Below are 14109 nucleotides of genomic sequence, written 5' to 3' on the forward strand. Positions count from 1 at the left end.
AAATAAATAGATTTAAAAAAATTTCATAATTGGTGTCAGTTTGGATGTCATCAACATGAACATTTAGAGAAGGCTTCAGAGTATAGGAAACATTTATTTCCTTTGTCTTATTTATTAGATTTTATTTATTTGAAAGAGAGCACAAGTGGGGTGGGGGTGGGCAAAACAGAGGGAGAGAGAGAAGCAAACTCCCTGCTGAATAGGGTGCCCCATGGGAGGCTCCATCCCAGGACCCTGAAATCATGACCTGAGCCATACGTAGAGGCTTAATTGACTGAACCACCCCTGCATCCCTATTTCTTTTGATTTAATTAGAATTCTGTTTACTTTAGCTTATTTTTAATGGCTTCTTAGCATTTAATGAACATACTGAGTGTTATACATGCGATTTGGTTTAATTTTCATAAATACCTATATATAAAATAAACTTGGTTAAATAATTTGCCCTAGGTTACACAGTAAGTGGCAGAGTCAAGAAAAGCCTGTAGCTTTATTGCTATGCATTTTAGTTTCCTCAAATAGTTAAAGATACTGGTTCATTCAGAAAATAATTTTATGTGTCTAGCACTATTTTGATTATAGAGATAAATGAAACAATATACTCAGTTCATGTCCTTGTTAATAGTCTGTCAACACTGATAATTTTCTCTTATTTGGAGAAGTTTAATTTAGTGTTTGTGTAAGCTTTAAGTTTTATTTATCACATGAACAATAATTTAACAAAAATCAGTATTTGAACAGAAATAGAAAATTAGACTCATTACGTTAAATAAATTGTGTACATTTTGTAGATTCTGTTCTAAATGTTTGATCATTTTTATATATATCTAATGAAGGCATAGATATTTTTAAAGTAACATTGAATTTTTTTTCCTTGTTTCTACAGATGGCTGGTACCATTGATATGACTCTTCAAAGTGACATTATGACAATGTTTGAAAACAACTTTGATTAAAACATTAAATTAACCATCAACTTAAACTGAATGATATAAAATATTAAAATGTATATGGTAAAATGATTGCTTTAAAACACCACGATACCAATCTTATATTGTATTTGCTCTAAAATGATTAAACAATTTTCACATATATTTTTAATAGCTATATGTTCATTTTCTAAATGATATAATTTACAGGAAATTTTATAATTTTGGACCCTAAAAATTGAATAAATTCCCAGATGTTAATTTATAAATAATTGTCTGCTATGTATTATAGTCCCTGTCTAAGCAGTGAAAATCCAAAAGAGACCCTTCTTGTTCAAAAATGAAAAATACATAAAAATGTATCAAAAACAGCTCCTGTTGAGTTTTTAACTTTTAAAACAAATATCTATCTGCCCTAAAATATTTTGAACTTCTAACAAATAATACTTGGTTTCTTTGACTGTCAGGTTATATAATATTCTCTGCTGATTCTGTATGCAAAATTTATATTGAAATTTAGTTTAAAGAATATTATGTATGGTTTGGATGATGTTAAATTTGAGCAAAATAATAGTAAATATTATGATGTAAGTTTCTATAGGAACTTATACAATTCTTATATGCATATGTGATAGTAATGAATGTTTTACATTTTTACTTAACTATGTAGTCTTTAAATCTGTAAATTATTTTTGTTTCATCATTCTCAAGTTGCAATTATGTATAAATCATGTGTATCCACTTCATATATTTTAGCATTTTGGACTCTTGAAGTGTAACATGACTCAGGTCCTATTATGATACCATCTAAAGTGAAAACTCAGCGTGTGTTTGTATGTGTATGTTTTAGAGCAAAAGAGAAAGTTTTCTTGACTTCATTTGTTTTTATACTCAATATAATTTTTTGAACTATCTAAATTACAGTCATTTAAAAAATATGATCAACTAGTGGCTAAATGATGGTGACACTTTCATGAAACATAGCTAGAATCAAAGTAGCTGTCATACTCATTAACTACAACTATTTTTAACCAAGTGATTAGCGTGTATATACTAAATAGTATGCATTGTTATTTTCCTAAAAGATTATCTACAGATTAGATAGATCTCTATGTATTCTAGAATATATGTATTTTTAGGAAGATATATCAGGTGTACATAGTGATTAGCTCTAGGTGATGGAATTACAGGTGTTTTTTTCCTTCTCATTCTTTTTAATATTATGTAATACTTTTAAGATCTGTGGGAAATTTTCTATTTTGAAGAGAGAATGAAAATAGTAAGGATTTCTATCAAGTACACATTAAATCTTTCAACAGCTGCCTTTAAACAACTAATAAAACTGATGAATCAGTGAGATTTGGCTACATCTAAAAAAAGTTCAGTTTTGTTAACATCATTTTATATTAAAGAATAATGGCTTACTTGGAGGTTTTCCTATTAACATTTGGAAGAGTCCTGATAGAGCTGTGTTATGGTTGTCAGTGTTTTGTTTAACCAGCTTAACACTTTTAGCCTTTGTTCAGTCAACAAACTTTTTAGTAGGTTGGTTGAAGTCAGCTTAGCAATCAAAATAATCAGTTTATAACTGATCCTTCCTATATTATGCTTTATTTTTTAGTAAAAGATTTTTGTCTTTCTTGACTTAGGTGGAGTTTACTTCTGTTAGTTTTATGCATGAAATACTGCATGTAACTTGTCTTTAACTGAACTCTTGTTTTGTGAGGACCCCTTTTCTGTCCATCTGTCACTACTTTCCAGTTTCTAAAACTTGTTCATTTTGTTTTCTGGGATTCATGATTGTTCGTCCAAAACATTCCCTACATGATCAAACTTTTTGTTTGTTTTTTCCCATTTTTTGTTCTTGAGTTCTGGAAGTGTGGTCCATGGACCAGCTACATCAGCATCACCTGAGAATGTTTTAGAAATGCAAATTCTCAGACTTCAGAATTACTGGATCAGAAACACTGGGTGTAGGGTTCAGCAACCTTTAGCTGAACACTCCCTCCAGATGATTGTAATACACACTACAGTTTGAGAACCACTGCTCTAACAACCTGGGCACTATGCTGCAGGCTCTCATTTAGTGCCTGTTTCTTTTCTTCACTTATATTTTTCTTACCTTTGGGGTGCCACTTGAAGACCACCATGACCACCCCCACCACCCCTGCCGCCTTCCCTTTTTCATGATCACCAGACTGTACCACCCATAGTCATTTACCATCCCTGTTTCACACCGTCTTGTTCCCCAGAGATTTTAGTCTCTATTTCTCTCTAAATTGACACTTCTCAGTCCCTGAACTCAGCTAATTATCTTAATAACTAATCAATTTTAACCATTCCTTTATCATTGTCAATAACTAAAATCTTTCCTTAGTCTCAGTTTCAAGCAAGTTAGTCTCTTACTACTTTCTCATATCTTCTTCTAGTTTATTCTAGATAGGCCCTTGACTCCAACAATCATTAGGCTTCACCATGACCTTACAACTCATTAATCCTGGTGCTTTTCATAGTACCTCTCCCCTTCATGCCCCTTTTTAAAAAATTTTTATTTATTTATTCACAAGAGACACAGAGTGGGAGACAGAGACATAGAGAGAGAAGCGGGCTCCATGCAGGAAGCCCGATGTGGGACTCGATCCTGGGGCTCCAGGATCATGGCCCGAGCCAAAGGTAGATGCTCAACTGCTGAGCCATCCCGGCATCCCCATGCCCTTACTTCTTATGCAAGTTTGTTGGCATTATTTATACCACTCCCTTGCATATACCCTCAACTCCATTCCTCCTTTCTTTGATGTATTCACTTGGCAAAAAATCCTTATTAAGTCTGACTGCTTCCTCTGCACCCATTAAGTTGTTTGTGGTTACAGAAACACATGCAACCATGATAACCAATCTCACTTCAAATTCATGAGCATAGGGATCCCTGGGTGGTGCAGCGGTTTGGCGCCTGTCTTTGGCCCAGGGTGCGATCCTGGACACCGGGGATCGAATCCCACGTTGGGCTCCCGGTGCATGCAGCCTGCTTCTCCCTCTGCCTATGTCTCTGCCTCTGTGTGTGTGTGTGTGTGTGTGTGTGTGACTATCATAAATAAATAAAAATTTAAAAAATAAATAAAAATCCAAATTCATGAGCATAAACTCAAGTTAGCCATAATGCTGCCCAGAAGTCTTGCTACCAATGTAGAAATAAGTTTCTCTCCTCTCTATCCCAACTATTGAGAGATCAAAGCTTGTATATTTTTCAGTCTTTTTACACTCAAAAATTGACATGTCAGGACTTTGAGGGGATTGTTTTTACAAAAACATGATCCTCTATACATGTTACTTGGCAAATGAGTTTTTCTTAATGCATCAGGAGCATCTGTATAGATCTTTAGACGGATATAGATTGATTTTGACATAATCATGACATAAATGACATGACATAAATTAGAACAGATATATCATGATTTATGTGATCCCCCTATTGATTCAGTTGATTCCAGTCTTTCTCTACCATGAATAATGCTGCAGTAAATACACCATGTATAGAGCCTTACATAATTGTATTGCTATTTCTAAAGAGTAAAGCTCCTAAAATAAGGTTTGCTGGGTCAGAAGCTACAGTCAGAGGGAGTAGTTTTTATTTTAATAGGAGGTACCAAATGACATTTCCAAAAAAGGCTAGAGCAGGTCACATTCCATGGAGTCTGAAAGTGCCTCTTTCTCATTATCCTCACCAGCATTGGATATTACTGCCTTCATATTCTTTGCTAATCCAAATGAAAAAGTCGTACTCAGTTACTTTAATCTTTACTTCCCGGATATCAAGGGGGCTAACTTGTATTTGTTAGGTGTGTGACTTGCCTAGTAACCAACATCCTTTAGTCATCCTCCTTTTGGGTTATCAGTTTGTACAAAGCCTTTTTTTTTCTAGGTGGTATAGAAACATTTTTTTTCCACAATCTGTTGTCTTCTGAGATTTATGGACTTTTTTTCCATTTCCATAAAATTTCCATAAAATTTTAAATTTTATGTAGCTGTATGTCTGGATTTTCCTTTATAGTATCTGGCTATTCAGCCTTGTTTTAAATTGTATCCCCCCACATCAAAATAATAAAAGTCTCTTTTGTGCTTAAAATCCAGATACTTTTTACACTAAGATTCTAGATGGATCAAAGACATTTTTATGTATATAATGAGACAGGGAACCAGATTTCTTTTTTCTAAATGAATTCTCGGTTATGCTGCCACAAGTTACTTACTGACCCTCTGATTTGCAACAGTTGTCATTCTGTAAGAAATTCATAATCACTTTATCCAATTTGTAAAAGTTGAGTGAAATTAAACATTGGAATTTTGTTTGGGATTAGATTAGAAATAATTTTTTAAGGTTTTTATTTATTCATGAGAGACACAGAAGCAGAGGCAGAGGGAGAAGCAGGTGATTGTGCTGAATTTATGTCTAGTAGACTTTGATTCAATAAAATTATCAGCTTGAAATTCTGTACCCAGCAAAACTATTAAAATGAGGATGAAATGAATGAAATTGTGAATATCACTATAGATCCTACAACCATTAAGAAGATAAAAAGGAAAAAAAATAAAAAGGAATACTACAAATAACTTCACATTTGTAAATGTGAATAAGTGGACCAATTGCCCAAAAATGATAAACTACCAAATTTCAATATGAAATAATCCAAACAGCCATGTATCATTAAAAACATTCAATTGAGGGATCCCTGGGTGGCGCAGCAGTTTAGCGCCTGCCTTTGGCCCAGGGCACGATCCTGGAGACCCAGGATCAAATCCCACGTCGGGCTCCCGGTGCATGGAGCCTGCTTCTCCCTCTGCCTGTGTCTCTGCCTCTCTCTCTCTCTCTCTCACTGTGTGCCTATCATAAATAAATAAAAAAAATAAAATTCAATTGATAATTTTAAAGCTCCTGAAAAATTCAAGCCCATATGGTTTCACTGGAGAATTATACCAAACATTTAAAGAAGGATTAACATTAACACAGTCTCTTCCAGGAAATCTATTCCAGAAAATGCCTCTTCTAGAAATTGGTCTGTTATGTGATACAGAGGACATTTTTTTAAGATTTTATTTTCAGGGTGTCTGTACACCCAATGTGGGGCTTGAACTTACCACTTCAAGATCAAGAGTTGTATATTCCACTGACTGAGCTCACCAGGCACCCCACAAAAGGACAAAAATATTTTTTAAGATTGTATTTATTTATTGGAGAGAAAATATAAGCAGGGGTAGGGGCAACGAAGAGGGAGAAGCAGACTTCTCACTGAGCAGGGAAGCCTGATGTGGAGCTTGACGCCAGGACCCTGAAATCATGACCTGAGCCAAAGGCAGATGCTTAATCAACTGAGCCACTGAGGCACCCCAGGACAAATTTTATTAATAGGAAGAAGAATACTTCCCAACTCATTTTATAAGGCTAGCCAGTATTACCCTGATACTGAACCAAAGACAATATATTTAAAAGGAAAAAAAAAAAAAGCTTAAGGCCATTATCTCTAATGTACTTAGACACCAGAATCTTCCAACAAAATGTTAGCAAACTAAATCCCCACAATGTATGAAAATAATTATATACTATGACTAAGTGATTTATTCCAGGTATACAAAGCAGTTTCAACATTTGAAAATCAGTGTAATCCAAAATGAACTCACATTCACTTTAAAAACAACAAAAAACTTCGGTAAGTTTTTCAAGGGAATTACTTCAATTTGATATGGAGCATCCACAAAAAATCTGCAGCTAATGTTACACTTAATGGTGAAAGACTTGATGCTTTTCCCCTACATTTGGGAACATGGCAAGGATATCCACTCTCACCATTCTTATTCAATGAGTACTAGAAATTCTACCCAATGTAATACAGCAAAAAAAAGTCATTCAGATTGTTTTGGTTGGATTTTTAAATTTTATTTCATTAGCTATAATATCCTAAAATAGTACCAAATAATGGAAGCAAGACTAGTCATTCTCATTTACAATTTTAAACTAAATGGGATGCCTGAGTGGCTCAGTCAATTAAGTGTCTGACTCTTGATTTCGGCTCAGGTCATGATCTCAGGGTTGTGAGATCAATCCCTGCACTGGGCTCTGCCCTGAGCATAGAGCCTGCTTAAGATTCTCTCCCCCTACCCCATATTTCTCTCTCTCTTTCTCTCTCCCTCTCTAAAAGAAAAATAAAAGATAAAGTAAATGGCCACAGGATTTCACCATAAGCTGTTTGGGAGGTTTTTTTGTTTTGTTTTGTTAACTAATGTTTGAGCAGTTTCTGAATCAATTTAGCTTTAAGGACTAGCTGTTGAATTTTTACACATGATTTTCTATGTAGAAAATCCTAAGGAATATACAAAAAAGTCTTACAACTAGCAAATGATTTAAGCAAGGTCACAGGATATAGAATCAACATAAAAAATCAATCTGATCTCTATTACTAATGAACATATGGTAACTTAAAAACATTAACATTTATAATCATTCCAAAGAATATGAAATACTTAGGTTTATGTTGAAACAAAATGTACAGGATCTGTATGCTGAAAATCACAAAATGTGTATGGAAGAAGTTAAAGAAGAAAGACTTAAATAGACATACTATGTTCATAGATTGGGAAAACTCAACATAGGAAAGATTCAGTACTCCTCAAATTGATCTGGTTTAATGCACTCCTATCAAAATCCCAGCAAAGCTTTTCATAGACATAGACAAGCTTGTTCTAAAACTCAGAATGAAAAAAAAATAAAACTCAGAATGACACAGTCACTAGAATAAATAATACTGAAAAAACAGAGAGGAATCATTCTGTATGATAGTAAGACTTACTATAAGGCTACAGTAATCAATAAAATGTGGTATTAGTAAAGCAGTAGACCCCAAAATAAAGAACTGACACCCACACAAATATCCTGAACTGATTTTTGACAAAGGTGCAATTCAGTGAAGAAAGGGTAGTCTTTTCAACAAATGGTGCTGGAGCAATTGAATATTTATAAGCAAAAAAATATATATATATCTTAATTAAAACTTACATAGTATGCAAAAATTAACTCAAAATGGATCATGGGTTTAGATGTAAAATACAAAAAAGAAAAAAAATCCTTGAGGCTCTGTGATTAGGCAAAAAGGCTTTAGACTTGATACCAAAAGTATGATCCATAAATGAAAGACTGGTAAGTTGGATCTTGTCAAAATTAAGACTTTTGCTCTGTGAAAAGATAAGTTACAGATTAGTAAAATATTTGCAAACCACATATCTGACAAGAAATAGTATATAAGAATATATTAAAAACTCTAAAAATACAACAGTAAAAGAAACAATTAGAATGAGCAAAAGACATGGACAAAATTTTACCAAAGAGGATATGCATATGGCAAACACACATATGAAAGCATATTCACCACTACTAGTAGCCATCAGTGACTACGAATGTAAACCACAATGAGATAGCACTGCACATCTATCAGGAAGGTTTAAAATAAAAAATAGTGACTACACAAAATGCTGGTTGTGTAAAATGATATACAGCCACACTAGAAACCAGTTGTTACTTCTTTTAAACAAAACATACAAAGCCATATGACCTGGCAATTGCACTACTGGACGGTTATCCCAGATAAATGAAAACTTCCGATCACAAATCCACAAAGGTTCATGGCAGCTTTATTTGTAATAGCCCAAAACTGGAAACAACCTAGATGTCATTCAGTAGGTAAGTGTTTAACAAATTGTAGCATATTCATAATTTGAAATACTAATCAGCAGCAAAAAGGAATGAACTGTTGATACTTGCAATAACTTGAATTTTAGGGAATTGTGGTGTGTGAAAAAGACTAATCCCAAAAGGTTACCTACTTCATGACTTCACTTTTATAACAGTTTTGAAATGACAAAATTTTGGAAATGGAAAACACATTAGTGGTTACCAGAGGTGAGGGATAAGGTGTGAACATGGCTATAAAAGGACAACATGAGGGACACCTGGGTGGCTCAGCGGTTGGCCACCTGCCTTTGGTTCAGGTTGTGATCCCGGGATCCGGGAAAGAGTCCCACATCGGGCTCCCTGCGAGGAGTCTGCTTCTCTTTCTGCCTGTGTTTCTGCCTTCTCTCTGTGTCTCTCATGAATAAATAAATAAATAAAATATTAAAAGAAAAGAAACTTTAAAACAAAAAAGAGGACAACCTGAGACATCCCTGTGGTTAAAGAACTGCTCTATATACTTGACTTTGGTGGTGGGTACACAAAGCTACACTATAAACAAAATTATAAAGTGTAAAGTACACTGTTTAAAGTGTACAGTTTCTCTATTTCTCATGAGTGCATATAAATTTCTAATCATCTCATTTAAAATTTCAATTTTAGGGCAGCCCAGGGGGCTCAGCGGTTTAGCGCCGCCTTCAGCCCAGGGCGCGATCCTGGAGTCCTGGGATCGAGTCCCGCATTGGGCTTCCGGCATGGAGCCTGCTTCTCCTTCTGCATGTGTCTCTGCCTCTCTCTGTATCTCTCACGAATAAATAAATAAAATCTTTAAAAAAATTTTTTTCAAGTTTAAAAATACTCAAAAATTTTAAAAAGTATAAAGTTTATTGTAGTAATCATTTTATAATATATATAAAATATATACACATATATCAAATCATTATGTCATATACCTAAAACTAATACAATGATATATGCCAATCGTATCTCAATTTTTAAAAATTAGGAAATTCAGGCTTCCACTTGGGATTAAGAAAGTTGGAAAAGCATTTCTTCACCATTACAACAATCTGAAAAGCCAGAATTTTTTTTTTTAAGATTTTATTTATTTATTCATGAGAGACACAGAGACACAGGCAGAGGGAGAAGCAGGCTCCTTGCAGGGAGCCTGATGCGGGACTCGATCCCAGAACTCCGGGATCAGCCCTGAACAAAAGGCAGACGCCCAACTGCTGAGCCACCCAGGCATCCTGAAAATCTTTAAATTTACGTTTCTTAAATTAATCTGAGGGCTGAGATTGTGGGGTAACCAATAACCTGAAATCTAAGAAAAGACAAGTTCATCAAAGGAGAGACAAGATATAAGTACTGGCTTACCTGAGGCAGATGTCTCCAATGCCATATAATGTGGCAATAAAAACACAATGGGATGCCCCAGTGGCTCAGTGGTTGAGCGGCTTTCTTCAGCTCAGAGCATGATCCCAGGGTCCTGGGATCAAGTCCCGCATTGGGCTGTCTGTGAGGAGCCTGCTTCTTCCTCTGCCTGTGTCTCTGCCTCTCTCTCTGTGTTATCTCAAAAATAAATAAATAAACAAACAAACAAACAAAAAAGCCAAGCAAATGAAATCATCTAGAAGTAACAATTATGAAAGCCCAGTTGTGGGCTAGTTGAGAATATAGAACCCCTGACAGCACATAAGAAGTTTGCAACCACGTGCAGATTCTTCTTCAAGTATAGACCTCATCAGTACTTACAAGAAGGATTTGAGGGACAGGATGAGGTTCTGAAAAAGCTATCCTCCTTTTTTTTTTTTTTTTAATTCATGAGACACACACACACACACACAGAGAGAGAGAGAGAGAGAGAGGTAGAGACACAGGCAGAGGGAGAAGCAGGCTCCATGCAGGGACCCCGACGTGGAACTCGATCCCAGGTCTCCAGGATCAACGCCCTGGGCTGAAGGCGGCGCAAAACAGCTGAGCCACCTGGGCTGCCCGAAAGCTATTCCCCTGATGCAGGCCTGGAAGAGAATAGTACCAGATATAGAAAAACAGAGAGGCTTTTCCAGATCCTTCTTCCCTATCTTCCTTAAGGAATACCAGCCTTAAGCTTCTGGGGGAAGAATAGCAAACCCTGTCACCTAGACAGGGCACTGATGAAGATCTACTGCAGTGAGGAGGGAAGAAAACAGAAACCTTCTAATCTAGGACAGGAGCAGGAAATACATCATGGGTCCACACCATTAGAAAGACCTTGTCACTGGGAACAGGAAAGGATCATTGAGAAAATCCCAACTGCTATCCAAGATACCCTGATATCCTGATATCCACAGTGCCTGTCTGGGAGGAAACAGGACAGCAGAGAATGCCCCTCTACCCTCTGCACTTCCTACCACAGGGTAATAAACATTCAATAACAAAAGCAATTTACTGCTATCAGAGGAGCAAAAGCATGGAGAAAGGCCATCTCTGTATCACTTATCACCAAGCATAAATAAAGACTTAAAGATGAGCATGTAGCAGGTACTGAGAAAAATTCACCAGCAAACCAGTCTCCACCCTAACCACAAGGTAACACTAGAGAGATTTGAGATCTGTGCTGTGCTGAAGATAACCACAGCAATAATAAAATTCAATTCTAACTCAACTTCTGACTAGATTGACACAACCTCCATACTAAAAGCCTAGCAAAAGAAAACATCAATTACAGGCAAAAATTATATACCTTTGTCTCTATTGTCTCACACAAAATCTATTTCAACAAAAATTATGAGAAATACAAAACAGCAAAGAAAACAGGAAGTTCCCTGGTAGAAGGAATATGATACCAGACAGAAATTATATAATTAACGAAAAACACTGAGAATGGTAGAAATGGAGGTAATTATAAATTTCATTTTATCTTATTTACAAATGTCCCAAAATATAACTATCTAAAGCAAAAATAGTAGCATTGGTAGATCCAAAAGAAAGGAAGAAAGCAAATAAGCAAGCAAGAAGAAAAAAATCTATCATTACATATAGATTTCAATATTCTTCTCTCAGCAATTGATAGAACAAGTACACAGAAAATCAGTAAGTATCCTAACAGTCCCAAACAGCATCGCCAACCAATTTACCTAATCAACATTTATACCACACTCCAGATAACAACTTTCAAATGCAGTTGGAACATTCACCAAAATAGACCATAATCAGAGACATAAAGCAAACCTTGACAAATTTAAAGGAACAGGCAGTTTTGAAGGTAAACTCTTGGAACATACCATATTTAAACTAGAAATTAACAATGAAAAGATACCAGCAAAATCCTCCAAAATATCTAGATGTTAAGCATTTCTAAATAACCCATGGTAAAAGAGGAAATCATGTGAAGAATTAGGAAATACTTTGAATTGTATGAAAATAAAAGCACAACATATTAAAATTTGTGGGATTGCTGTGGAAGCATTTAGAGGAAATTTTTTTTCATTAAATGTTTACATTAAAACAGAACAAAAATTTCAAACCAATCACTTAAGCTTCTGTCTTAAGAAACTAGAGAAAAGCAAATTAAACCTAAATCTGGCAGAAGAAATGGATAAGAACATGAATGAAATTAAAAGCAAAAAAAAAAAGAGAGAGAGAGAAAAAAAAAACCCAATAAAATCAAAGGCTGTTTCTTTGTTAAAAAGACAATAAAATTGGGATGCCTGGGTGGCTCAGTGGTTAAGCATCTGCCTTTGGCCCATGGCATGATCCTGGAGTCCTGGGATCAAGTCCCACATCTGGCTCCCTGCATGGAGCCTTCTTCTCCCTCTGCCTGTGTCTCTGCCCCTCTCTCTCTGTGTCTCTCATGAATAAATAAATAAAATCTTAAAAAAAAGACAATAAAATTGATAAGCCTAACCAGACTCAACAAGAAAAACAAAAGACACAAATTACAAATGTCAAGTGTAAAAGGAAGAACATTACCTACCCATAAACAGTGAAAAGTTAATAAAGGCATGGAGAGCTCTTTGGGCCATAAATTCAACAACTAACATGAAATGCATAAGATTCCTAAAGGATACAAACCAGCAAAGAAAAAACAGATCACCTGAATAGTTCTATAACTTTAAAATAGGTTGAATTATATTTAAAAACCTTAAAAAAATAATTAGAAAAACAACTTGAGGCCTAGGTGGCCTTTTTGGAGAATTCTACCAAACTGTATGTAGAGAATCTTAACTACAGGAAACAAACTGAGGGTTGCTGGAGGGGAGGTTGGTGGGAATGGGGTAATTGGGTGATGGGCATCAAGGAGGGCACTTGATATAATGAGCAGTGGGTGGTATATGTAACTGATAAATCACTAAATTCTACCTCTTAAGCTAATAATACACTGTATGTTAATTAAATTGAACTTAAATTAAAAATTTGAAAATTTTTTATAATTAACTATATTAAAAGATTAAAGAGGGAAAACTATGATTATCCCAAGAGAAGTAAAAGCTCTTTGACAAAATTTAACCTCCATTTATGAAAAAAAAACTTCTCAGAAACTAGAAATAGAACTTCAACGTGATAAATGGCATCTTTAGCTAATATTATGCTTAATAGTGACAGACTGAATGCTTTCCCCCTAAGATCAGGAATAAATAAGCTAAAGATATCCGTTCTTATTAATCTAGGTCCTAGCCAGTGCAATAAGACAAGAAAAATAAATAAAAGGCCAATATATAGGAAAGGAAGAAATAAAACTATCTCTATTCAGGGCAGCCCCGGTGGCTTGGGGGTTTAGTGCCACCTTCGGCCCAGGGTGTGATACTGGAGACCCAGGATTGGATCCCCTGTTGGGCTCCCTACATGGACCCTGCTTCTCCCTCTGCCTGTGTCTCTGCCTCTGTGTGTGTGTGTGTGTGTCTCTCACGAATAAATAAATAAAATCTTTAAAAAAAAAGGGGGGGGGGCAGCCCAGGTGGCTCAGCGGTTTAGCACCGTATTTGGCCCAGGGCGTGATCCTGGAGGCCCAGGATCGAGTCCCATGTCAGGCTCCCTGTGTGGAACCTGCTTCTCCCTCTGCCTGTGTCTCTGCCTCTCTCTCTCTCTCTCTCTCTCTGTGTGTGTCTCTCATGAATAAATAAATAAAATATTTTTTAAAAAAACTACTAGAACTAATAAGTGAGTTTATCAAGGTCTCAGGGTCTAAGACAAAAAAAAAAAGATATTTCTTTATGCTAGTAATAAGCAACTGGAAATTTTTAAAAGTATCATTTACAATAACAAAAAATAAATAATTAGGTCTAAATGTTACAAAATATATGCAATATTTGTATGTTTTAAAGAATGAAAAACTAATGATAGAAATAAACAAAGATCTAAAAAATGGAGTGATACATCATGTTCATGGATTGAACAACAGAATATTATTAAAATACTAGTTTTCTCCAAAATGGTTAAGAGATTCAATGCATTTCAATTAACAATTTTTCCCTAAAATAACTAA

General features: G+C 35.3%; 1 protein-coding gene across 1 annotated transcript in view; it reads left to right on the forward strand.

The window, feature by feature from the left end:
• The window catches only part of BRDT (bromodomain testis associated), a 51246-nt gene extending 50291 nt beyond the window's left edge, over positions 1–955 (forward strand). The window contains exon 17 of the mRNA XM_055340641.1: positions 887–955. Coding sequence (XP_055196616.1) covers positions 887–955 — 69 coding nt within the window. The remainder of the gene's footprint in view (positions 1–886) is intronic.
• Positions 956–14109: the final 13154 nt, after the last annotated feature.

Source organism: Nyctereutes procyonoides, unplaced genomic scaffold (assembly GCF_905146905.1).
Source record: "Nyctereutes procyonoides isolate TBG_1078 unplaced genomic scaffold, NYPRO_anot_genome, whole genome shotgun sequence".
NCBI classification, from domain to species: domain Eukaryota; kingdom Metazoa; phylum Chordata; class Mammalia; order Carnivora; family Canidae; genus Nyctereutes; species Nyctereutes procyonoides.